Source organism: Sinohyriopsis cumingii, chromosome 6, assembly GCF_028554795.1.
Source record: "Sinohyriopsis cumingii isolate HCF-2022 chromosome 6, ASM2855479v2, whole genome shotgun sequence".
In the NCBI taxonomy this organism is placed as follows: domain Eukaryota; kingdom Metazoa; phylum Mollusca; class Bivalvia; order Unionida; family Unionidae; genus Sinohyriopsis; species Sinohyriopsis cumingii.
Genome location: NC_142966.1, coordinates 94,903,693 through 94,928,992, shown reverse-complemented (window position 1 = coordinate 94,928,992; position 25,300 = coordinate 94,903,693). Strand labels below are relative to the sequence as shown.

At 33.4% G+C, this 25,300-nt stretch overlaps 1 protein-coding gene across 1 annotated transcript in view; it reads right to left on the bottom strand.

Moving 5' to 3' along the window:
- Positions 1-1,263: 1,263 nt before the first annotated feature.
- LOC149797470 (uncharacterized) overlaps positions 1,264-25,300 on the bottom strand; it is a 116,078-nt gene continuing 92,041 nt past the window's right edge. Inside the window, exons 18-21 of the mRNA XM_089962280.1 lie at positions 24,503-24,597; positions 17,532-17,610; positions 14,648-14,759; positions 1,264-9,148 (exon numbers count right to left, since the gene is read on the bottom strand). Of these exons, the coding sequence (XP_089818406.1) occupies positions 9,069-9,148; positions 14,648-14,759; positions 17,532-17,610; positions 24,503-24,597 (366 nt within the window). The 3' untranslated portion in view covers positions 1,264-9,068. The remainder of the gene's footprint in view (positions 9,149-14,647; positions 14,760-17,531; positions 17,611-24,502; positions 24,598-25,300) is intronic.

Here is a 25,300-nt window from a genome sequence, read left to right as displayed (position 1 = left end):
CCCTCTGTAACTCACGCCTCGCTTATAGTGTGGTCTATGTTTGTGGACCCCGTTGTGTGCGAGTTATTGAGGGAGAGGTGTAAATATCTGGTGCAAACTTTCTCTTTCTCTCTCTCACACACATGCATACATACAATGTCATACATAAATGAAGAATATAAATGAGTCTTAGCATGTATAAAAAATAGAATGTTACTCAAATTCAGAAAAAAATACACTTAACAGTTGATACATGTTAAGCTATAGTATTTTACAAGTTGTTCAAGTTTGAAAAAGGGTCACTTTTCTTGATAGCTAAAATTTTTTAGTATAAAGCATTGATATTGTAACTTGTACAATTTGGAAACAAAGAATGACAAATCAAGTTGATATCTTTCAATCACAATGTTGTTGTTGTTGTTGTGGGGTTTAACGCCATTTTTCAGCACATGATAGGCTATACATGGCGGCCAGTATTAATGGTGGAGGAAGAACCCGGGAAAACCCCGGAAAGAACCACCGACCCACGAGAATCACAATGAAGAATTAATTGCATCACCAAACTTGTCATTTCCAAGAAAGACATCACTTTTATGATAAAGCAAAGGTTTTTCTGAATTTACATTCACAAGAGTATTTCCCTTGTCTATATAATTTCTAATCTTTCTTTTCAAATGATCATTTTTTTAAAAATTGAGAAATATTGACTGTAATTATATGTGCAAACCTTTAGACATATTGCTTCAAATTTTAATAATGATCTTTGATGACTGTTAAAAATTATTCCATTTGATTGCCATTTTGTTGTTGTTGTTGTTGTTGTTGGGTTTAATGCCATTTCTTCAGCACACGATAGGCTATACATGGTGGCCAGTATTAATGGTGGAGGAAGAACCCAGGAAAACCCCAGAAAGAACCAACCCACGAGAAGCTACCGGCAAACTTTCTCACATACCCACATTGGCTGAATCTGAGACTCTAACCCACGCAGACAGAGGTGAGATGGCAGTGATCCGTAATGGTGAGAGCTTTAAACCACGCCCCCCCCCCCAGCCGTTTTGTATATTAATGACAATTAGGATCACGGACACTAAGTCCTCCAGATGATGTTGCGGCATGCTTAAAGTATTCAAGGTTTTATTATTAAATAGCTACAAGCAAAATTTAGATGAAATCTAATAATCCTTAATAAGTTATGCTGCACAAACCAAAGTCATGGGACATAACTCCTTTTAATTAAGTCATGGAATGGTGAAAATAAAACTCAATGAAGACTCAGTAATATAAAGTTACAAGCCAAATTTATTTGAAATCAACATACTTGGTAAACAAATTCAGAAGGATGGTCAATCAGGCAGATCATCTATAAATCATCTCGTTTAAATCGTAATGTGCAATGACATTCAGGTTAAACTCCAAGTTTTGTATTTAGCATGGGAGCAAATTTCAAAATAAAAGGTAAATTTGAACAGTAGGGTCATGTATTTCAAGCACTATCCCAGAATGCTAACTGGATGATGGGATTATGCTGACATACAACAGGTAAAACCTAAGTTCAGCTTACACCTAGCAGTCTGAATACTGTTTGAAAAATGTAATCAATAAAGCTTTTGAGAATAAGATGGAAACAGTATAAGTATAACATATAAAAGACACAAGGTCATATCACAAATCAATTAGCCGTATCAATGAAGATGTAATAACAGTATGTATATATAAATCATGGAGTCATTAGTTTTCTCTGAATGTAAAGCAAAACTAGAAAAATTTAACTCATTTAACATTTAAACAAAACTAAAAATCCACAAATATGTTACATTTCTTCACAAATCTAAGGTTATAAATTTGATAAAATAATAAATTTAAATGTAAATATTTATAAAAATGTTAGCACAATGTAAATGTGGAAACAGTAAACGAGCACTCAATTTTATTTCATTCATGTCAATTGATTCAAGAGATTCAGTCAGACACACTGGATAAATCTGACAGTCAATAGGACAAGCATTTTTTGTGTGAATTACAAACATTTCTACATCTCTTGTAAATTAATACTAAATGCAAACAGAAAGATGTGCTGGCATGAAACATGTAGGATAATTGAGAACAAATTTTTTTATGTTGCATTCTAGAATTATAGAATAAGAGTAATCTAGAGAAACATATATTCCTGGTCCCCCATTTATGCAAAGACTGCTACAAAAAAGTAACCTTTAGTCCACTGCTCTCAACTGTTATATTACTACAACTGTATCTTCCAATACCCTGAAATTTTATATTATTCATACTACAACCTTATCTTCCAGTTTGATACTGCTCAAACTGCTCCAGGATCCAGTTAACAAATTTTAAACTATAATGCTAAAACCATATGATGCAGCTATTTCACTTTCTACACTACTTATGCTACACTTCTTTCCCATGGTAACCTAAAACAAAAGTCCTTCAAAGGGACTGACACTGCTGTCAAAAGAGAATTTCCAGGAATTCAAGATAAGACCACCTCTTCTTTTAAATGCTGATTGTTCAAATCATATCGGATATTTTTGAGTGATAAGATTTTCAAATTAGCCACTGTGGCAGTCATACTGGATGTACTATTAGAACCATTTTCATTTAGGATGAAATATACACCATTAGAAGACTTCTGGTGAAAACACCATGGCAATATGGCTACACAGGCAGGAGAATTAATGACAAAATGTTCAACATCTTCATTGTGGCAGGCATTTTTGAGGTCAGATCAGCCTCATTTTCATTAGGAAGCTAGTATATGTCATAACTAATCATCAGTTGAAACTCTATGTCAATATGACTTTCTGTTTAGAAGAAGCAGTGATAACAAGATTTTCAAGGTATCTGCCATAGTGGCCATACTGGATATCAGACTGGCACCATTTTCATTTACAACAAAACAGACATCTTAGGAACTAACTAGATATCATAAGAAGTCTTCTAGTGAAAACTTCACATTGATATGACTTTCTGTTCAGGAAGTGTAGCAACAACAATTTTTTTTAAATGGCTTTGTGGTGGCTATATTGCATATCACTTCACTTAGGACCAACTAGACATCATGAGAAGTCTTTTAGTAATGCCCACTGCTCTTATTCTGGTGCTGTAGTGATAACAAGGTTTACAAAAAAGTCAAAGTGGCAACCATGCTGGATATCAGGCTGGCACAATTTTTTTTAGAAACAACTAGACATCATACAAAATCTTCTGGTGAAACCGCCATGATGATGACTTTCTGTTCAGGAGTAGCAATAATACGATCTCAAGATGGATCCTGTGATGGCCATATTGGACATCAGATTGTCACCATTTTCATTTAGGAACAATTAAATATCAAAAGAAGTCTTTTAGTGAACCTCATATTTAGTTATCAATCCCTTCAAGAAGGTAAGAGATAAGATTTTCAGGATAGAGGCAGTGGTGGCCAGGTGGATATACAAGCAGAACCATTTTCAGGAATTTGGGATAATGAATGTGTGTATCAAGTTTGATGACAATCCTCCAAGAAGTTTAGAAGGTGATGAAAGAACAAACTTGTTCTAATGGATGGGTGGATGATCTTTCATTCCGTGATCTTGACCTTCTTCCACCCCAAGTGCAAGCTGTCCACACATTTTGATTCTGGTCAGTAATGTAGAACTAATGTTATTGTCCATAAACCATTTTTCTTCTTTCAGTCAATGACCTTAACCTTTGACAATATGAACCCAACATTGCTAGGTTTCTTTCTTATCCCATCCACAAACTTTGGCCTAGATATTTGATGCAGAAGTTATGTTATTGTGCTGAAACCATTTTTCTTCTTTCAGTCACAGTGACCTCAACCTGCTTCCTGTTAACTCTGAAATTAACTAGTTTCTTTTTTACCTCTTTTGCAAGCCAGCCACTAAGTATGGTCATCACTGATGAACTCATGTTATTGTTTGGAAGAGGAGTAGGAAATGGCATTGTCAACCTCATTAAGTCAGCGATACCTTCTAAAAATGTATTTGTCTGCAAATTTCTACGTATATAAAATGACGGTTGATTTGTAAACATGCATGATGCACTAATAACATGTGTTTTGTTACATAAGTCAATCGAAAATGTAGTAGTTATATTAGCTTCCGGTTTAACATTTTTTATTTGTTTTATTTTGTCATTTGGTTGGTTGATTGGTAAGTTGGCTTGTTGGCTCGTTGACTGGTTGGTTGGTTGGTTGTTGTTAGAAATTCAATGTTCTCAGAAAATTATGTTGCAATGTTCAGAGGTCCTGAAGATATTCTGCCAAGAGACCATGTGCATCAGTGTATGCGTATCTGGTTAGCCCAGTCAATCCTCTTTTCATGAATAAATCTATTGTTTATCTTCTTTCAGAAACAATTAACATTGATCTTTAACCTTTTGCTCATGAAATTGATAGGACTCTTCCTTATGCCAAGTGCAAGCCATTCACAAATATTGGTCCAAGTATGTGATGAAGGACAAAGTTGTCATTGTTTTGCGGCTTAACACCATTATTTAGAGTAAGATAGGCCATAAAAGTGGCCAGTATAACTGGTGGACAATGAACTGGGATAAACCACAGAAAGAACCACTGACTAACATGAAGCTAGTGGCAAGCTTTCTCACATACTTACACTGATTGAGCCTGAGACTTGAACCATTTTGACAGAGGTGAGATAGTAGTGTTATGAAAAGACAAATGCTTTAGACCATGCAGCCACCTAGTGCCCACCCGGATAAGTCATTGTGAAAAAATAGTTTTTCATTTCTCAGTAACAGTGACTTTTATCTCTTACATTTGACCCAAAACTAATATGCTTTTTCCTTACCCCAAGAGTAAGTCATCCACAAAGCATTGTAAAATAAAAGATGAAACACTCAAGTTATTGTCTAGAAATAATTTTTCTTTCTTCAGTCAGAAACCTAGACCTCTGACAATGAAACAAAAACGTTTATGGACAGACAGACAAAAATAGCAAAACCTATGTCCTATCCCCAGCATGTAATTTTGGGGGAGAGGGGAGAGATACAAACTACTGGTAAATTATATGACACTAAGTAACACATACAAGTTAATATATGTCAGTACTGTACTAAAAGAGTAACACACAATACATGTTAGTACTGTACAATCTAACTCAGCAACACATACAAGTTAACATATGTCAGTACAGTATTGTCTGAGTAACACATACAAGTTAACATGTCAGTACAGTACTGTCTGAGTAACACATACAAGTTAACATGTTTCAGTACAGTATTGTCTGAGTAACACACATAAGTTAACATGTCAGTACAGTATTGTCTGACTAACACATACAAAATTAACATGTCGGTACAGTATTGTCTGAGTAACACATACAAGTTAACTTGTCAGTACAGTATTGTCTAACTGAATAACACATACAAGTTAACATGTTTCAGTATTTTATTGTCTAACTGAGCAACACATGATCTATGTCAGTACTGTACTGTCTAACTCAGCAACAGACACAAATTAATATGTCAGTACTGAACTGTCTAACTGACCAACACATAATCTGTCAGAATTGTACTGTCTAACTGAGTAACATACTAACTGATCAATACATACAATACATGTCAGACATGTGATGCCTGAGTAACAAATAAAAGTTAATATATATATATATATATATATATATATCAGAACTCTACAATAACAGATCAATACAGTGCCTTAAAGACATGCAAACCTCTCACATGAACAACTACAAAACAACTATTATAAAAGATCTATACAATGCCTTAAAGTTCTCACAAAAATAACTACCGTATATACTTGTGTATAAGCCTGGTCATGTATAAGCTGACCCCCAAACTGAACAGGTATAAACACTAAAAAGTGCATGACCCATGTAGAAGTCAACTTACAAACCCAAGACATCTCAAGATGCATGAGGTAAGTTCTAAATGCATTTATTTAGGCAAACTTGTATTAAAAAAAATTACATGTATACTTATATCTAGGTTGGCATGCATGATTATTAAAAAGAAATGGTATAAACTTGTTTGAAAAGTATTTAATTTAATTTTCTGTTTTCTTATTGTTTCTGCCTAATTTAGATTTGTGTATAATTTGATTGAATTGTATAATTTGATTGAACGATGACAAGAATTGAGCATTCATGAGTTGCTGTAACACTACCTCTCCTTTCTGACTCAATTATTGTTTGTTTATGCAATAGTGCATTGGACATTTTATATCAGTGCACCAGTAATTACATTTTTACTTTGCTTAGAAATTGTAAATATCTAACTCATTAAAATATAATCCCAATATGACAACACAACGAAAAAACAATACGGTTCGATGCTAATACCGTAAAAGCTGAGTTGTAGTTTGCTTTGATGTATGTGACCTTACACCATACCTGTCAACTTTCACGCTGGGAGGGAAAAAAAACTTCTGATTCTTGGGGATGCTCCACGCCTACCTCCAGATTTCGTATCTTCTGATTTTTGCAGAGAACTCCTGATTATTACAATATATCTTTGATTTTCATCTTCTAAACAAGAAAAGTCCAACATGTTGTATCACCTGTGAATTATTGTTGTGATGAAATAATTACTTTACTATAAATAATTCGCTTCTTCACTAAATAGAATGTTAAATATTATTCAAGTAAATTAATGATTATTTTTACCTCTACAATAATGAAAAAATAAAAAAATTAACCAGAACAAAAAAGTTAACCACAACAATAAAATCTTCCACAATTAATTTCGATCCCAAGAATAATCATTACGAATGCTGTAAGTCCATCTGCTATAACACAATTCCCACGAACTTACAAGAGTGAACACTTGGCATTTTTATACCATATATGCCAATGATAATTAACATCATTAAATTAAAAGAAGGAATGAAAATACGTACCACGCAGCAAATGTGTCCTCAAAAAAATTAATCCAGAATACGTTTTATAATAAACAATATTAAATGCTTTACGAGTCGATAATAAAGGAATATGATCGGATACACAAAGAGGGGAAAATAGTTGCCACATGTATGGTACCATGAAGCTGGTTATTTTGGAATCTTTAGTTCAACAAAATTGTGAATCCTTTATTTGCCAATCAATTGCTGGTGCTTGCATAACACACAGTAGTGTAGAACATGGTTTCTTTGAATTACGGTGGAGGGCCAATTGTTTTCAAAAACTAGTTGCATTGATAAGGATTAACTTTTAATTAGTCGTGCTGGCTTTCTTGCTTTTTTATTTAAGACTAATCTTTAGCTATTATGCAGTTTGACCACAGCTGACCAGAATATGTGATGTGATGTGATTTTTATTTTTAATGTAGCTTTAACAATTTCTCAGTCATATCGCTACAATGTCTGCAATGTGGCAGTTTATAGTGATGTCTAGCACTGGGGCATCATGCCGCAGACATGTAGCATGATGTCCCACCCAGTCACATTATACTGACACCAGGCCAATCAGTTCTAACACTAACCTCTTAATGCTGAACGCCAAGCGAGGCAGCTGTTAGTACCATTTTTTAAGTCTCTGGTATGACACGGCCAGAGATCGAACCCACGACCTCCCGCATCTGAGGCGGACGCTCTAACCACTAGGCCACCGGAGCGGTGACCAGAATATGAAAAATGGGCATGTCCTGGGGGGAAAATAGGGCACATCACAGGGAGAAACGTTGAGTCTTTTTGCGAACTTCACGCATATTGGACCAGGAAGATCGATCAATATTTAGTGAAAACAAGGCTTTAAAAATGCCATGAAAAACCTCCAGATTTTAGGTCCCAATCTCTATCTTTTTTATTCCATCTCCCTACTTGGCTTTTGAAAAGTTTATAGGTATGCCTTTGACCCTGTTTTACAAAACTAAAGGTAATTGTGCTAATATTAAGGAATAAAAGGCAATTACCCATAATTGTACTTGTATAGTTACTGGTCAAAATTCCCTCATATCACAAACCAGGTTCAGGGTTGTAATGATTAACTGGCCTGTACTTCTGTCGCAAAACGAAAGGAATTTGCTGACTATCAACATAGGAGACGTTGAAACATCAAGCTTTCCATTGTGTGGAAAGTTATGATGTTTGTTCAGCTCAAACACAAAACTAAAATTGATTGATGTTGATCTTAGTTGAACTATATGAGAATTTTAGCCTTTATTATTATCACTCTTTGTGAACAAGTAAATTATGATGGTTATGTTGCTTGTACAATTAAACGTGCATACCTTTTTAAAAATATTACCTCAATTTGTAGGATCACTTATATCATTGAAATTGAGTAACTCGTGAGCGTGTGATTCAACATAAATGAAACAGCTATTAAGGACTAGCTCAAATGTTATCTAGAAGAATGCAATTTGGTCAAAACAATGAATAAAGCAAAATCTGCATATTTGGAAATAAGGATTTAAGTGACGCAATGCATGCTTTGCAATGTGTAAGTACTGTACATTATAGTTCAGCAGGGTCTCCCTGGTAAACTCAACTGGCCCACAAATTATGAAGTCTATATTTACCTATATATATTGTGTTGGAGAAATGTGAAAATCTGCACATACAAAATAATAACAAAATCAATCATAGTACTTTATAACAGTTTAATAATTGTCGGGTCACTGAAAGTTACTCTTTTTTTTACATGCCTATGTCTTAGGACACAGAAAAAATTGTTTCATGTCCCAAGATTTACAGGCATTACAGTAGTCAACAAAAAGACTTAAAAACTGTGAAGTTTAGACATTGGCCCGCAAATAAGATGACCTCCCCTTTTCCAGGTCTATTTTTTCCTAAATTATTCGGCTTCTACGTGAGTATATACAGTACTATAATAGATCTATACAGTGCCTTAAAGACATACAAACCTCTCACATAAACAATTATAATAACAGATCAATACAATGCCTTAAAGACATACAAACCTTTCACACAAAGAACTATACTAACAGATCAATACAGTGCTTAAAAGATATACAAACCTCGTACATAATCAAAAAAATGGCTTATGCCAACACATCTACATCATTCATGACACTACCACTATGTAAACATGAACACCCTTCCAACGGTTGGCTCAGTACTCTGTTACTTCTTAGCATTTGGCTGATGAGGGAGTAGGGGTGAAGTAATACACACACATCATTAGCAGATATATAGCAACCAACACAGAACCTGGAAAACAACAAAATGAACACAGATAAAAAAAGGAAGATTATATTTAGATATTTACAGATTATAAGGAAAACCCACTGTAACACACTTTGTTATGACATGAATTCAGATAGAACATGGTAATGAACACAGATATAAAAAGGAACATTATATTTAGATATTTATAGATTATAAGGAAACCCCACTGTAACACACTTTGTTATGACATGAATTCAGATAGAACATGGTAATGAACACAGATATAAAAAGGAACATTATATTTAGATATTTACAGATTTTATATATATATATATATATATATATATATATATATATATATATATATATATATATATATATATACACACACACACACACACACTTATAAAGAAACCCCCACTGTAACACACTTTGTTATGACATGAATTCAGATAGAACATGGTAAAGTCACTGCTCCCAAAATTTTATAACATCTCAACAAATTTTGTTTGAGTGATTTTTCAGTTACAATAACTGTCATGGTAAAGGAGAGTTTTATTTGTTAATCAGGTGATATGTATTGAATTCTTGAAGAAATAAGATTGCATTTCTTTGAATCAATTAAACTGTTAAAATCTTCTACAAGTGAATGTCCACTGCAGACCTGTCAGGAGGTATCACTAATCAGTGAAAATTCTTGTTAGCTTGTCACTTTATAAGTAAACAAGCTCTTTAAAAATTTGATAACTGTTAATCTAATCTGCACCTGAACCATCAACAATAAAGCCAAAAATTCTTCATCTTCAATGCACAGGTTACAACTGTTATTTATTCAAAACAACAGACCGCCAAAAGCTGTCCAACCAAATCACATAGACTCCAAACAGCTGTTGCAACTAACTGGCACTGATTTACATATGGCTTCTATGAATATTACTTATTGTAAAATATCACTATTGTTGGACTATGTGGCTTCTTTGAATATTACTTATTGTAAAATATCACTACTGTTGGACTATGTGGCTTCTGTGAATATTACTTATTGTAATATATCACTATTGTTGGACTATGTGGCTTCTTTGAATATTACTTATTGTAAAATATCACTATTGTTGGACTATGTGGCTTCTCTGAATATTACTTATTGTAAAATATCACTACTGTTGGACTATGTGGCTTCTATGAATATTACTTATTGTAAAATATCACTACTGTTGGACATATGTGGCTTCTATGAATATTACTTATTGTAAAATATCACTACTATTGGACTAGGTGGCTTCTGTGAATATTACTTATTGTAAAATATCACTACTGTTGGACTATGTGGCTTCTGTGAATATTACTTATTGTAAAATATCACTATTGTTGGACTATGTGGCTTCTATGAATATTACTTATTGTAAAATATCACTACTGTTGGACTATGTGGCTTCTACGAATATTACTTATTGTAAAATATCACTACTGTTGGACTATGTGGCTTCTATGAATATTACTTATTGCAAAATATCACTACTGTTGGACTATGTGGCTTCTGTGAATATTACTTATTGTAAAATATCACTACTGTTGGACATATGTGGCTTCTATGAATATTACTTATTGTAAAATATCACTACTGTTGGACTATGTGGCTTCTATGAATATTTTGAGTATCTGCTATACATGTATAGTGTTTCATAAGTTTGTGTGAACTTATTATCATGGAATTAAGTAATTAGCAGAAAAAATTATAGAGGTATCAAATTCATACAATATATGTGCTAATTAGTTACCTTGACATAAACATGTGTTTACTGAAATGTATTCGTGCTACATCTATCTTCATGTTATTCTTAGAATGCTGTTCACATGATACATCATGATTGATCCTGATATGATTATAAATTCTTATACATATGTACAGATCTCTGCAAAACTTTAAATATCACCAAACATGCAATCAATGTGATTCAAGTATTCATCATTCAGTTTGGATCAATATAAGTTGGTAACTGTCAGTGAAGCTCATAGTTTTACACCCATCCCCATCCAACATCTTCTTTCACTATATGACTTGTTTTAAGATTGCACAATACATTATATGATATGATGGCACTCTGCAGACCTTGACTGTTGTGTTATATATATATATATATATATATATATATACATACACACACACAAACATACACACAGTGCGACCCCTCCATAATAATCCCCGCAATAACGTGAATTAAGATTTAACGTGGTCATGGCATGGCTCCCGAAATTTCGTATATTCATTTGCACATGAAAAAATATTTTTTGTTCAAGTACATGAAATAGTGTATAAAATATTTGTTATCATTTTGGGGAAGAGATAGTGTATGAATTAGAATATAATACAATCGTGCTGTGGTTCCTGAAATTTTAAATACATGTACGTGTATTTTTCTTGCACTGTGAAAAAAAATTTTTTTTAAGTATGAGAAATAGTGTGTAAAACGTTTATTATCATTTTGGGGAAGAGTTCGCATATGAATTTTAATATAATATGATCATGGGCGTAGCTTCTGAAATTTAACAACTTCACCAGGTTCTTGAAGTGTTATGTAAAAATAAACATTATCGGAAATGTTACTTATTACTGATCCAAGAGTAAAGATAGTAAGTCTTCTTTGTGATTGTCTTCAATTAATTCTGTATGCAATCATTGTTCAAACAATAGCCGACATGTATTTCTTCTTTAACTGCATATACAACCAAGCAGCAGACAATGTGGTGGTTGATAAAAGATTCTCACAATTTAATAAACATCAAAAACAAAGGCTGCCAACATGTTTGATGGGCTTGTTGCTGTTATTAGATGCAATCAGTTGACCAGTTAATAATGTCCACTTTATTAGCTGGAAATTGAAAGGGTATGAAATTGTGCATGTGTTTAGCTTAAATTTTTTTATAAAAGTGACTCGTGACCATTGCAGGCCTACTGCACTTAGTTATCGGGTTTTACATGTGTATGGTGTTTGCTTATGAACTCGTTATTAATTTCCTATATTTTATAAAAATATTTTACCATTATGGATAAGCAACTTCACAAATGCAAGTCATTCGCTGCATGCACTTTGCGCAATGATTACTATAGTAGTTTTCACACGTTTCTTTCAATATTCACAAAATCTAAAGTAAAAGTTAAATGCACACTGAAAGCATGTGTTGATTTGTTAATTATTCTTGCTGTAGTCATTCAAACAAATAGATGTACAAGCTTTAATTATTGGAAATTTACAATGGATAAATGTACATGGAAATGCATATGAGAAACATTTAGCAGTATGAAATTTGTACAGACACCATTCATAGACCCTGGAATGTAATGAACCTTATAAGTGCTTCGTCTCTCTTGACCTAATTTTGCTGTTAATTTTTCCCATTGAATTCAGACACAGAATGATCTGTGACAAAATTATTGAATAGTTTAAACATGTATGCAATTTTTGCAATGGAATTACATGTATTATGGATTAATTGCAAGCCCTGACAGTGCAATATCAGATGGCAAGTAAGCAGTGTTAATACTCTGTTCATGCTATATATCAGACTTTGAATTCAGACACAATGATCTGCAACAAAATTAATCAATATTGTAAATCTGTGTGCAATTTTTCAATGGAATTACATGCATTATGGATGAACTGCATGCCATGATGACACAACAATAAACAGTGTTGATACCCTATTCATCATATACATAAGACATGAATACATGCATATGTGCCAATGAGTTGTTCTCTGAAAAAAGTAAAATACTGTAAAACCCTGCATTAACACAACCCCGCTATTAACCCTTTACCTCATAGAGCATAGTTACAAAGTGCAGCATGCTATAAACAGAACACCTTGTTACCTATTCGACTCCATACGTATAGGCCTGCCTATTAAGCAATGTAGTGTATGTTACGTTTAACAGCAATTTTAACCATTTTACATTTTTGGTACACATTATGTGTGGAAAAATTTAAGAGTAAAGCCCTATTGTTATAGTTGTGTAATTATTTTTCATGGAAGAATTTTTTATGTGCTTTAAAATCTTGAGGGAGCTCATTCACCGTAAAGTCAGTGAGACTGCGCAACCAACCGTAGCTGCCATTTCTCACACTAAAAATTTACAAGTATTTTGTCTGCGTCTATATCACTAGGTCATCTGAATTTGATAATTTATAAAAACTAATTGCTGCCTACATCAATACCAGTGCCTTTACGTAAGTTACTGAAGCCTTCATAGTTGTGATTCTAATCATGAAAACTTCGTAAGTACTGAATGAAATCCGCGACCTCCATTTTGGAGAGGAGATATTGAACCAGTCACTTTAAATAGCAGATATCGACCAGAGCATAAACAGTGACCATGTGATCTGACGTAATTGTCATTTGTAGAAATAAATGTAGTATTTCATAGGGGGTTTTTCCCAAAGGTGGCGCTATGAAAACTAGCTTAAAATGCTGATGTTTACAGCAGACATCAATAGGCGCTTCCATACAAATGGAGTAGAGATGTCTGAAGGCGCTTGCATGAGGTAAAGGGTTAACGCAATCCAATTTTTTGGACCACAATTATTGCATTATAGTGGGGTTCCACTCTGTGTGTGTGTGTGTGTATATACAGATAGAGAGAGAGAGAGAGAGAGAAAGAGCTAGCTAACACTATCCATGCAACATCCCATCCCAATGTTGTGAATCAATTCTGTCTTGTAGTTCCAATGGAATACTATGTTTAGTATCATTAAAAAATGAACAATCTAATACTGGTGAGAAAACAAGACTTCCATACAAGTTAGTGTCTCACATTTGAACAATATTATGATGGTGAGACAACAAGGGTTCCATGTAATTCAGTGTCTCACCTGTGAACCATATAACAATTTGGAGATAACTAGGGTTCCATGCAACTCGATGTCTCACTTGGAAGCAATATTATACTCTCAGTACTAAGTTTTGTTTAAGTTCAAAAAAAAAGTTTTGAAATAAGTAAAAACTGAAAAAGTGATGTAATGACCTGAAAATATAATCTGGTCATCTACATTTGAATGCAGATAGAACTAAATTCATTTGTCTCCCTCATATGGCTTTTGCATAAATGTCATTTTTCAAGAGTCAAAGCCCAAAAAGATATAAAATGTGCAGAAAAATTGAAACATTGTTGCAATGTCCTGCAAGTCTATCTAGGTCATTTGCTTAGGACTATAATCGAACGTGTAAAGTTTCACAGCAGCTGCTATAAATCTAATAATTCTTGCACTCTCTTGCTAAAATGGTTATGGGACAGACATTATGGATGTAAAAAGACGAGGACTCACTGACATATGTATGTACAGCAGCAAAGCAACAAACCCTTTTCTGATAACATAATGGGGGCATTAAAATATGAGTCTACTGAAACAAATTAGGAAGGCTGGTATGTCAAAAAATATTCCAGGTTTTTCTGTGAATATTCCAGATGTTTTGACAAGGAGTCTAGATTGTATGTTTTGGTGTTGGTGCATGTATGTACATGTACAGAATTCTGTATGTACTTACCCTGAAAGTAATCACTTTTTCCATCTTGGAAAGTGTAATTTATTACAACCACTGAGAATATCACAGACCACAGATGGACATCATGGAATATGCTGATGAAATTAAGCTGTGGCTGAAAAAAAAAAACCAGGTATCTGATAAACTGAACTAAAGCAATTCATGACATCTGTAATTGAGCTGCACTGTAATTACTACATGGCATGGAGTGTACAGCCCAATCTAAACAATACTTAATAAGTAACACAATGATACCTACTTAGGACATGGAACACAGTTTGAAGCAATGATATAAAATGTGTTAAAAACTTGATATTGGATTCAATATTTATTAAGGAACCTGCTTCCAAAGATTGCTGTTTTCTTGGCAAACTCTGGAATATATACTTTTATCCTTGCATTTCTTTTCGAGAAATGCCGTATTTAGATGATAGTACATTGGCAACCACATGAAGGTAATAGCCCAGATAAAACAATAGTTCTGTGAATGGCATGTTATAATGTACCAGGTGTTTAATGATCCTATACCAATCCAGTATGGCATGGTTAACTCGGGAGATAACTGACCAATGGGTCTCAAAGACCTGGACCATATGGTCAAGGTATGCTGTCTTGAACTAAATTCAATGTGCAAAAAACATTTTTTTAACAGATTTACTGTGACGTAAGGACATCTGACCTTTAGACCGTAGAATCAAGAGGTAAGCAAGCATATGATCAAGGAATTTCACTAAAACAAAACTCATTCTGCAAAAATCCATGTATCTTTGAGATTAATTAATGATAAATATATTTGACATTTTGATGCCAATATTAATAGTCCTCTTCCATATGCATTACCCTCCACAAACTTTGGTCAAGTTATGTGGTAAAGTACTTAAGTCATTACGTACAAAACATTCTCTTCTGTAAGTGACCTTGATCTTTGACCTTCTATTCCAAATCAATAGGTTTCTTTCTTACCCATCATGTAAGTCACTGACAAACTCTGATGGTACATGGTGAGAATATAAACTTTTTGTGCAGGAGCTATTTTTTCCCTTTAGTCAAAGAGACCATAACATTTGACCTTGATAACAAAATCAATAGGCTTCCTCCTTAACTCAAGTGCAGGTCAACCACAAAGTTTGGTCCAGGTATGAGATGTAGAAAGACACCAACTATCATCTTTCAGTCAGTTTCCATGACTTTTGACCCCAAAAGTCAGCTTCTTCCTAACTCCAAGTGCAAGCCATCTGCATAGTTAGTTGACTTTAGATGGTGGAGAAACTTCAGTTATTTTATATAAATGTGGTAACAGGTGGATGGAATGAGAGATGGACAACATTACAAAATAGGCTATGCCTTATGGCATTGTGGAATAGTTATTTTTGTTGTTTAGTTATTTCAAATGCCACAGCCTTTTCAATTTTACATTGAAATATAATTTATGGAAATCAGACTCTCACTATTTCACATGTAGATCCAAGCCCCACACCCCATGTTCCTTGTCAATTTGTAAGAAGCAGCAAAAAATCAGCTCTGTCATAAGCAAATTATGTTTAAACATAAGAGTTGAAAACATAACACCTAAAAGTATTTTGTAAGAATCAATTGTATGCTTACTCTACACAATTATCATGAACGCTTGAAATCAGCACACCACTATAAAGGTGTTGCCTGCCAATGGTGTCAAAACTGTAATGACCATCAATCTTTTAATACAATGATATAAATTAACTGTTGTTATGCCAAATAAGGTACAAAAAGCAAATACAAACATTACACATGCACACACCAATTAAAGCAAAATAATAATTTTGAACTTATTCTTTCGCTCATCAGTATTTAAGTGTAGTTGCAATGCAAATTCATATCTGAACAGGTGATTTAATAGAAAAGTTATTAATACTTGAAAACATCGACATTTGTTGGCGTCAAATATCCTGAATTAAGATCTTACTTACAAATCCTACTCTGGTTGTCTGGGCAGATGTAAATACTTATTATGTGACTTTCAAAACTATGAAATGTGGTTCAAACCAACAGAAGCCTCAATAATCTACCCAAATATCTACATGTGGATATATATAGGTCTGTGTGCTGTTAACAACAATGTACATGTAGATGTATCTACAGGACTGTGTGCCATTAAAAACATCTGATAACAATCTACATGTGGGAATATACAGGTCTGTGTGCCATTAAAAACAGCTGATAACAATCTACATGTGGGAATATACAGGTCTGTGTGCCATTAACAACAGCTTCTAGTGGGATCTCAATCAAAACTTTCATTCAAAATTAACATGTCGCAAAAATAAATACCATTCAAGTGTTAGCAAAAATTTGTTGGTAAAACAACAAACCAAAAATATAAACCCCAAATTACAATTTGTATGTCAATGCATGGAGGTTTGGAAATGGTCAAGTGAATTTGTTGGAATGTTTGTTCTCTCCGGTTTGCTTAAGGGTTAATCATATGATCCCTTTCATTTTATGAAGGATCAATCTCTGTACATGCCAGAATAAAAAAATGTTGCTGTAGTGAGATCCAAATATTAAAAAACCGAAAACTAGCGACACTATGGTGAGAACCACAACCAGGAGTATCCATATTTATTTATTTTGTGAGATGATGTAACGACACACTTAATGAATGTGACTAAATAAAACCATGCAAGCAAAACAAGTGAAAAAGAATGTGACAACGAGACAGTGGATGACAGAGATATACTGAGGGAAAGATGAAACAAGAAATTTATTTAACACCTAATGACCTAGATGCAAAACTCAAGGAAGCAGATGGATGTGTGGATGTATTGACAGATCAGAGTAAGAGAAAGATAGAGGAATGATGGAGAAAAACAGAATGATAGAGACAGCTGAGAAACAGAATGCATGTTACCGCAATCACATTCACTAATATCAGCACTGGAACCTGGATCAGACACACCTGGATTGCTATACTGGTTCCAATCTCAATCCTGAAAGAAAATGTCAGTAAACATTTAAATGTCTTTCACTGTAGGCTAAATTCTTTATGTTAACATTTTTCTGTTGAAAAAAATTCTTAAAAAATAAAATTTCAAAATCTTAACAAGCTTTAAAGTTTGTGTCACAGTCAATCTATAACAATATACAAAAGTCAATACAAAATGTATGCCCACCTCCCAGGAGATACAACTGAAGGGAAAAAGTTTTAAGTCAAAATCAGGAGCATACTGGTAACTCTGTAAAATTCAGTTAACAAATAATAACAATCAAACTTTACCTAAGTCATCATCATGTAAAGCCTTATACCTATCAATCAAAGTTCTTGTGCAGAAATAAAATTCTAATGCAACTGAAAAGCAAAGTACAATTTCAAGCAGGGGCCACAACTCTATTAAATTCTCTTGAAAAATTATGAAAATGAAAATTTGACCAATTGAAAGTCCTTTACTTGTAAACCCCAGTACTAAATTTGCTTTGAATCAATTAAATTCTTCGTAAGTGGCAACACAGAAAATGAAATTCTTATGTAAAAGACAGGCAAAGTTCTATTAAATTTTGCTGTTAAACGATGAAAATTAAATATGATGTAGGTGATCTTAATGTAAAGTATTACACCATATTTAATTGGAATTCAATAAGTCATTCAAAAAGTTAATTAGCAGAATTTACAAATCAAACTGGAGCTAAAACTCCTTAAATTTTGCACATTAGTTGGCAACATGACTGGTGAATACAATAAAATAATGTTAATTCTACCAGCTTCTACTGAGGTACAGTTATGGATTTCTCAGTTGTTTACCTTTTAGCTGTTAGACTGGTGCTGGCAAAACAAACTTTCTATTAGCATTATGAGGGTTGTATTTTTCCAATGAACTCAAGAAGTACATGGTTCCTATTTGAGTTAACAATACTGCTTCATTACAACAAGTGTTCTCTCATTACAATCAGATTCAAGCAAGCCATAAAAGTACTATAATATGAGCAAGGCCAAATTAAACTGACCGACACTAAAAACAAGACTATATCAGTATTTGTGTGTATGTTTTACACAATCTGTTGTTTTCACGTGACATCACAAAATGTGTGTACTTCCATATCCGCCATTTTGAGCCCCTAGCCCCTCAAATTGGCACCTAATAACACTGTTCTTCCCGCATAATTACGAAGGCACGTCTCATTTTGTGCATAAGAATATAATAATATAATAATACGTCACATTCTGTTGTGCATGTCAACCGCACGAGACCAAATGCTTGACTTTTCTACTTGTTTTCTTCAAGTCAAACATTAAATTTCAACCATCTTTGTTATTTTTTCATAAACAAATAGATCGATTGATAAACAAACACATAAAACGGATATACAAACAAGTAGAAACATTTAATGATTTTCAATTTTCATGGGCTGAAATCAATCATTTGGTTATCTTTCAAGTTAAAAAGCAAATTGCTAATATATAATTTCATATTTCTAAAAGCATTTCAGGAATACTTTGTTCTGACATTTGTCACATAGTCATGTTCTGTTTTGCATGTGTTTCGTTTGAATACACTGAAGATGAAACTTTGTGAACAGTTATCACTTTCATTCAGTATCATCCTACGTCCATCATCTCCACAACAAATACAATATTTGACCATACTAATTAAACTGGTTTGTCAACTGTCTTTGGCACAATCACCTGCGAAAAGTATTTGTACATAAAAGTTCTGGCATAAAACACATGCTATGAAATTTTAATTCATAACTGATATTGTATCCCGAAAATCATTGTCCGGAAATACTCTTTCAAGATGACAAGCTTAGGGATATGATATGACACACATTTTAAAAATATCATTATTGTCTGTTTGTAAAATAAGAATGCATTTCTATTTGATAGAAATATACATGAATTAAGGTTCAGATTCACTATTCTGTCTTTCGATAAAAGCAAGGGAACTTCCAGCCTTATTTTTATTTTCGTTCTATAGGGCACTTAATTTCATGTTTAATCTATGTATTGTTTCAATGAAGTAAATGTCCTTATCGACAGTTAAATCAGATTATTATCTTGAATATACATGATGACTAATGTTGACAAAGGTTTGTTAGGGACTCAAAATGGCGGTGCAAGGTACACGTGCATTGCATTGTGGGTATTTGCGTATTCAATCGTGACATCTGTGAAAACAACCCATACACCCCTTCCCCTCAAATATGGTTCTTTATATATGAAATCACATTGTTATTTATTCTAATTATAAAAGAAATAAGATCAAACAAGAAAAAGTTGGTAGCTATGAAATGATTCAATTCTTGTTAAGAAACATATGACTCCATGAAAATATCCATGTTATAATTATGAGTGCTTATAATTATAATTATGGTATACCAATGGACTTTATAACATTTATTCATTAGTAATGGGGTCCATAAATACTGCACCATAGGGGAGTACATGACAGAGTGATGGAGGCTAAAATTCTGATTAACAGTTGGGGGAAAAGATGGCAGAGTGCTAGCAACTTTCATTGATACAACAGAATGATAATCTCTCTTGTCCTACACAAAAATATTTGTCTAATGGATTTTTAAGGTTATACATGTCAAGATCTTGCTGTGAAGCTGGATTATATTAATAAATCATTGGAACTGAATTCAAATAAAAATGTGTGTTGAATTTCTCAAGATAGCAAATGTAAAGGTCGGTATACACATCTTCATTCATAGCAAATGTCAATGACTGAGTACAACTCCATGTTGTATGTACTAATAAACAAAGCATCCAGCAGTGGCACTCTCCCAGAACACTACACTGAATTGGAACAACAAGTTATCTTTTAACTTATTGCTGCAGTGTTTAAAGAATTATCAGTCATGATTCCAACAATCAAAGCTGCAGGACACCACCTTTAGAAATGTGAATGTTTTTTTCTTGCAAAACAAAGTATTTGGGAGTTTGGGTTTATAACCTACTAAGATTCCTTCATCTTTCTGTTATGTATATTTGATTTAATTTATATTTGATTTAATTTATATTTGATTTAATTTAATTCATTGTAAGTTTTAAAATCTTTTTTTTTTAATTTCATTATATGTCAAAATATTGTAATTTTGTTTACTAGGAATTTGAAATTTTCCAGAAATTACTTTGACCTAAGAGTTAGTTGTAAACACCGAACTTTGTATCTTATGCTGACCTAGTTCCTGGCCTTGATTAAGGGTCAAGTAAATGTCTTTTTTAAAATTTATTTTTAATGTAAGAATGATAATTGTGGAATCGAGGCTGTACTGGTTTATGTGCCATTAGACTTGTAGATTCCTTCCAAGCCTTTCATGAATGTGATCACATGACCCTCATCCGGGAATATGTGTTAGATCTCAAGTCACTGTATAACCTTTGTTTACAGAGATACTGTAAGTTCTTATTTTTTCATTTTTTATAGTGTTTTTAATTAACTGAGCTGATTAGCATTTGTAATATTTAAAGGAGACCATGGGATGTGCCATTTCTCCCTGTGATACGCCTTATTATCCTCTAGGACAAGACCCATTCCTCATATTCTGGTCAGCTAAGGCTAAACTAGATAATAGCTAAAGGTCAGACTTAAGCACACAAGCAATAGAGCCAGTGTGACCAATTAACAGATAATCCTTATCATTGCATTTATCTTGTGAAAAGGACTGCCCTTCGGACATACTTCAAAGAAACCATGTTCGACAGTGTGTGCATGTAAGCACCAGCAATTCACTGGCAAATAAATGATGCCCTATTTTGTTGTAACTTATGATGCCTAGGACTTCATTTTAACAGTTCAAATCTGCAGTCACAAGTTAACGCACATATGGTAACTGTTTTTCCTACATTTTATATCCCACCTTGTTTCCTTAGGTTTAAGTCTTAAGGCATGTAACACTGTTACTGAATAAAATATTTATTCTGAATTCTTTGGGGGCACATATACTGTGTGGTATATTTTGTTTTATTCCTTCTTTTAATTTAATCATGGTTATTAAACTTTACATATATGGTAGAGGCATGTCAGGTGTTAACTGGCCTAGTTTCTTTGGCGGAAATGGAGATGTGATTTTGTTTGCAGAGAAATTCACATAGCATTCACAGTCATCATTCATGGGATTTAAGCTAATTGGTGACAATTTTACTTTTTTAATCTTTTTTACTACAGTACTGTTTTAATGGTTTAAAAAAGTCTGAAATTTACGTGAATAATGTTTAATCTTAGCGTTATTTTTACTGCAGAAAAAAGCTCATGTGATATTAATTATTTTGTCACTACAATATTCACAAGTGATAAAACAGAATATGGCATCTGTGGATTGCATACGTAATATCTATTTATGTATGGTTTGGGGACGTTTTTGTCTGAGAAATGAAAATTGACAGACATAATATAATAATCAGGAGGTCTCTGTGAAAAATTATGGAGATATAACGAGATCGGGAGGTGGGTGTGGAAATACCCCAAAAATCAGGTAGTTTTTCTCCCCGCTTGAGAGTCAACAGGTATGAACTGTCTGGCTTGTGGAATTTCAGTCAGGGCTAGTGAGTTTATTTAAGTCATAAGCCCGCAGCCTGTGCCTAAAAAAATTTTCTTTGAGCACTGACCAGTACAGTACATAATCTATTTATACCAGACATGTATATACTATCAAATTTGTCCATACGCTAAGTGTAGCCTACATGAAAATACACTATAATTGAATTATAAGAATGAAGCTTCTCAATGTTTAAATTAATTACTTATGATTTCTGCTTTGCAGATTTATTGGTGGTTTTTTTGTGTGCAAATAACTATTGCTTAAGTTACGACCAATGAAAACCATTCTCAATGCCTTTACACCTCCCCCGGTAATGAATATTGTTTCACATACAAGTCGGTCCCTGTTCTAGTCTCTTTGCCCAGAATTCAGTACTGTCTCTTAGTGTTTCAGTGTTGGATGTATATTTTCAAGATATTAGTCCTTAGGTGGGGGGTATGTGTTGGGGGAAGGTAATGAATATGTCATTTACACATAATATGATTGAACCTCATCCTTCTTAAATACATTTATTGCATTGTGGTAAATTTTTTATTTTGTGCACCATCACTTAATCCCTATCACATTTTTTGCACAGCACACAATGTATCAGTACTTTTTTAAAAATTACATTGCTTTTTTAAAGTTCCAAAGTATGAAATATGAGCACCTTCTTACTGTTGTACTTTTCTGTGGTCAGGTCTTAAACACACTGTTAACACACAATAGTTATGAGCATATCTTGGAAGTAGATTCAACATTTGAATGTGCAACCCAAATATTGTCTCCTCCTGTCTGTCTCAATCGCCATGTCTCTGTTGTACTCGAGGACTGGCTAGTATTGCATCATGGGACCACATATGTCGTCTCATCAAAACTTGGAAAAACTCATCAATTTATGTAATCGTGGCATCTTCTGCACAATATAATCACTACCTACCTATGATATTTAAATTATAAATATTACAGTCTAATTAAAATTTGTAGAGAATTACATTACATAAAAGGAAAAGTTTTATTTCTGGTCTCCTTTAAGGGCTGGAAAATTACATACTAGCATTCAAACTGCCAATATGTTATAAATTAGAATGTAGTGCTGAGTGATGCAAAAATTTCATTGCACTTTCTGATAGATTAGTTAGTTATATTTGCTGCTCTTCCACTAAAAGTAACACCAGAAACACTGAAAATGTGACCTGCATAAGTCATACCTTACGTACCTCAAAGTCTGTTTAAATTTGAGCATATTACCATTGGCTTCAAATCCATTATCATTATTACATGTATTTCCTCGGTATTAAAAAAAGGGATAAAATAGGATAACATAAAAAGCTTGACCCGGTTCATCAAAGATGGTCAAAAAGATTATTTAGCTTTTAACACTATGCAATTAACTCCAAGCAATTAACTCCAAGCACACCATGGCAGACATATTTCAGACCTGCATTCAATTCAAAGCACAAAAATTCCAACAGACAAGATTTACTAACCTCCAATTGGGATATTTCAAAATACAAATTTTGGGGCTACCAATGGAAATTTGGGCTACCAGGCAGCCCTAATGTACATAGCGAAATCATCCCTGATTGTTTACAGAGTTGCTAAAGGCTAGAACTTTGAATTTGTCCATGTTGTGTTTTATTTTCAGAAGAAATAGACTGATCTCACATAGATCAACTGCAATGTTGGCACCATTAATGTATGATATTTGGTTATAGAAAATGTATCTTTGCTTTTGGCATTGTATCAAACAATCATTTAGTCCCAACATTTGTCAAAATACCAGCTCATCATTTTCAGTAGATTTGTTAAGAAAATGCAAAATCTTCAGTTTTACTAATCTTGAAAATAAGAATACATTATAATATAAATATTTAGATTAGTGAAGATTCTAGGAGGTTGTTGTTACTGAAAAATATTCCAGTACAATTATTTCAGCAGTTTTAATTTATACTCTTAGCTAGTAAATTTAAGAGCAATTTATGTAAATCTGATTATGAAAGGGTAATATCAAGAAGACAGAATGAATGAAGTAGGTACAGAGAAATAGTGTCCTCTTACTTTTGAAATAAAAATAACAGAGTTCATGTTTCCATTTGTTTTCTGTATATGCTTATTTTCATGCAAGTTCATATTACCCAATTTTTCAGTGTTATGAAATAATATTGAAAGATACGGTGGAACATATTACAACTAGAAAACGTGTTCACTGAACATGGATATTCCACCACAGTGCATGAAAACTAACCTCAACACAAAAGTCAGCCAAGACAGGATGGACTCACATATGTACAAAGGCAAACTCTATGAACCCTACCAATGATATGGTACAACATTTATATAAAAAAATCCCAAACTTACCCCAAATTAATATTATTCTGCAATGCAAACTGGATACCATTTACAATCTCAGGAAGTGCTGGTACCATGGCTATCATGGTCACTCCAATAAAATACTGGTAAGAAAAATAAATATTTTATAGAAAAGTTAAATACCTGGCAGGTAACGTAAATTTAGTTAAGCTGCTATGTAAGTATAAACAATTCAATTTTTATTACACTTACATTAAAGGGAAAATTCACTTTAAAAACTTGTATTATTAACTTATTCCTTGTTTAATTCTAAGTGATTGAACCAATTTTCAAAGGTTTTGCTAACAAGATAATCAAGATCTAGTCCAACATATCATTAACACAGGCTCATGCCATGTTGGCTTTACACAGGTACTCTGAGATGATCTAGACTAACTGCCCTTCTCTATTGGTAATGGTGTTGTTGGTATTGTGGGTTTAGTGCCATTTACAAGAACATGATAAGTTATACAGTATAAACAGTGGAGGAAGAACATGGGAAAACCTCGGTAAGAACCACTGACTCATAGGAAGCTAACTGCAAGCTTTGCTCACATACTTAAATTTGCAGAGCCTGAGATTTTAACCCATGCAAACAGAGGTGAGATTACAGTGATGTGTAAAGGCATGCACTTTAGACCTCTCAGCCATCCGAGGCCCCTTTTGGTGACATCACACAGGCATAACGTGATAATGACTCAAATCTACATGTTTTGAAATAAGTTTATATTCCTTACGTTACATTTGTATTATTAGAATTTGTGCACACTGTTTTTGCAAAGATAGATATTCATTAAAACAAATATG